At 42.6% G+C, this 3,242-nt stretch overlaps 1 protein-coding gene across 1 annotated transcript; it reads left to right on the top strand.

Moving 5' to 3' along the window:
* Window positions 1-345: 345 nt before the first annotated feature.
* Window positions 346-1,916, top strand: LOC140112672 (posterior protein-like; the record flags this gene model as incomplete). Its single annotated transcript, XM_072132577.1, has 2 exons — window positions 346-384; window positions 682-1,916. Coding segments are annotated over exons 1-2 (1,274 nt in total), but the record flags the coding sequence as incomplete, so codon positions are not given.
* Between the last annotated feature and the right edge of the window lie 1,326 nt (window positions 1,917-3,242).

Genomic DNA, 3,242 nt, shown 5'->3' with positions numbered 1-3,242 from the left:
TTGATTCTACATCATCATTGGATTGGCCAAGACAGCGGTAGAGGTGGGATGATGGGCAATGTGTGTGAGCTATGTGTGTGTGTATATATGATGGTATACAGATCTTTAGTTAGAGCACTTCCTTCCCACCATCTCTCTGTCCCTTAGTTAGTTTACCCTCTATGTGTATTTCCCTGTATTGTACCCTTAATAAATCCCCTGTAAAGATCCATTGAATATTGTTGTTAATTTAATATTAACTGGCACCCCAAGACCAAGCAGATTTTACATTTGGCACCCCAGTCTGGACCTGTAATTTAAATTCTACAGAGAATCCACGTCAACATATCTGCGCTATTTCAAGCTATGAATGGAATTTGGATCTTTGGTACAGAGAAAATCCTGGTAAGTAACAAGTTTTCATATTACATTACTATCTTTGATAAGCCAGGTTGTTTTATGTGAATGTATAGGAAGTCGCTTGTTGAGATTGTAGGTTAACGTTAAGTGTGAGCGGTTGTGTTTAGTGTACAGAGGTAAAGTTGTAGGAAAAAGTTTGTTCCTGGGTATAGCTGTACATTTTCCTAGATTGAATGAGTATAAAGCTGTAAGCAGTGTGTAAAGTAGCCTTTCGGAACATTAGTGTAGTAGTTAATTACACAAACTGTATTTGCTCAGTTTGTCATTTTGTGTGTTTGTTAGTGTATTGTGGTAACAGAGATGGAACTTGTTCAAAAGTTTGTGAAAAAGTATTCCTCTGCTCGCTACCATTCATGTGCACATGGTTCACTAGAGGAGCAATATAAGGAGCTGATGATGCAATGTAAGGCCCATAATGAGAAGTTAGAAAGGAAAGTGCTCAGTAAGAGAGGGAAGAAAGAAAGGTTGGGCAATGAAATCATGATGCTCATTAAGATGAAAGAATTGGCTGAGGTAAAGGAAGTAAATTGGTACATACAAAGGCTCCAATGTAAGGAAAGTATAGACAGAATCAGTGACTCTGTGATTGAAATTTCAGCAAAAACAACTAGTGAGATGGATAATCTACAAGCAAAGGTGGATGAGCTGTCTTTAAGAAATCATGAGTTGGATAAGCAGCTCCATGAGTGTAGATTGAGTTCTGTATCTACTGAAAGGCATATAAAGTCCTTAGAGAGGGAGATCCATCAGAGGGACGTGTTAATTACCTCACTAGAGGGTCAGTTGTCTGAATCAATGGCCCAACTGTGTAAACAAGAAGAGCAGATCCGGTCCCTCCAAGTACAAAACCAGACGTGCCATAAAGCAGCAGATGTATGCATTGTCACACCTGGGGGTTGGAGTGATGAACACAATCTAATACCTGCAGATAAGTCTCCAACACTCACCATCCAGGATAGACTACATCTGTGTCAGGTCATTGGAGAATGGGATACAAATGAATCACCAATAATTGTATCCAATAAATTTGAAGCTGTGGTGAAGCAATACAACTTGTGTAATAAGGATGCATGGTCTCTGCTCCAAGCATGGCTTCCTGGGCCTCTGGCCGCACAATTGTCATCTACACACATGGGAGATGATGATAGTGGTGTGGACTTAAGAAGGAAGGAACTGCAGCGTATCATGGGAGGGAGAGACATAAGGGGTGAGAATACCCTGAGAAGATATAGGTTCAGGACAGGTGATGACCCCCTTATCTTCTGTAACAAGTACCTGACCTTATTTAGGAGTGTTTACAACTGTCCGGATATGTCTCAGGATGACTCTGATTTCCTCTTTTCAATGGCAAATCAGTGTAATGTGAATTACACCACAAAGGTTGCCCTTAGAAATGCCACATCCCTAGAGAACTTTATTAATATACTCAGGGACTGGTGTGAGGAGTCTAACAATAGGGATGAACCATCAGGATATCTGTCTACAGAGTACAGAGCTAGGAGGACGAGATATGTCAGGTATTGCTATGGATGTGGGAGGCCAGGACATATTAAACGTTTCTGTAATGTAAATAATGCAAACCATGAGACACATTATAATTAGAGATGAGCGAACATGCTCGTCCGAGCTTGATGCTCGGTCGAGCATTAGGGTACTCGAAACTGCTCGTTACTCGGACGAATACTTCGCCCGCTCGAGAAAATGGCAGCTCCCGCCGTTTTGCTTTTTGGCGGCCAGAAACAGAGCCAATCACAAGCCAGGAGACTCTGCACTCCACCCAGCATGACGTGGTACCCTTACACGTCGATAGCAGTGGTTGGCTGGCCAGATCAGGTGACCCTGGGATAGACTAGCCGCTGGCCGCGCTGCTCGGATCATTCTGTCTCTGGATGCCGCTAGGGAGAGAGCTGCTGCTGGTCAGGGACAGCGTTAGGGTGCTAGTAGATTACTGTTAGGCAGGAGTGATTCAACAAGAACCCAACAGCCCTTCTTAGGGCTACAATAACGTTCTACTTTTTTTATTTTAATTTGCATCTATTACCATTTTGTGAGGAATTAGCAGGGGGACTTGCTACCGTTGTGTTTAGCTCTTAGTGGCACACATATCCATAGCAAAGGCCGAAGTGGGAAAATTCAGTAGGGGTTGGATTTCTATTAGGCACTAACTCAGTGTCATCTCATCTGGCATAGTAGTGTGCTTCCTTTGATACTTGGCTAGAAAATAGCCATAGGAGAATACAAATAGCTTCTTGAAGCCTACAGTAGTGTTCTATATATTTGATTTCTGGTTGATCTGCTGGTGGCTTTAGTTTCTGCAGTGCATGTACTTGCCAATTCTGAGCAATTTGTAGTGAGACTTGCGACCGCTGTGTTCTGCGCTTAGTGGCGCACATATCCATAGCAAAGGCTGAAGTGGGAAAATTCAGTAGGGGTTGGATTTCTATTAGGCACTAACTCAGTGTCATCTCATCTGGCATAGTAGTGTGCTTCCTTTGATACTTGGCTAGAAAATAGCCATAGGAGAATACAAATAGCTTCTTGAAGCCTACAGTAGCGTTCTATATATTTGATTTCTGGTTGATCTGCTGGTGGCTGTAGTTTCTGCAGTGCATGTACTTGCCAATTCTGAGCAATTTGTAGTGAGACTTGCGACCGCTGTGTTCTGCGCTTAGTGGCGCACATATCCATAGCAAAGGCTGAAGTGGGAAAATTCAGTAGGGGTTGGATTTCTATTAGGCACTAACTCAGTGTCATCTCATCTGGCATAGTAGTGTGCTTCCTTTGATACTTGGCTAGAAAATAGCCATAGGAGAATACAAATAGCTTCTTGAAGCCTACAGTAG

Source organism: Engystomops pustulosus, unplaced genomic scaffold (assembly GCF_040894005.1).
Source record: "Engystomops pustulosus unplaced genomic scaffold, aEngPut4.maternal MAT_SCAFFOLD_949, whole genome shotgun sequence".
In the NCBI taxonomy this organism is placed as follows: Eukaryota; Metazoa; Chordata; class Amphibia; order Anura; family Leptodactylidae; genus Engystomops; species Engystomops pustulosus.
Note: the sequence above shows the minus strand (reverse complement) of the source record. Positions and strands in the feature narration are given on the sequence as shown.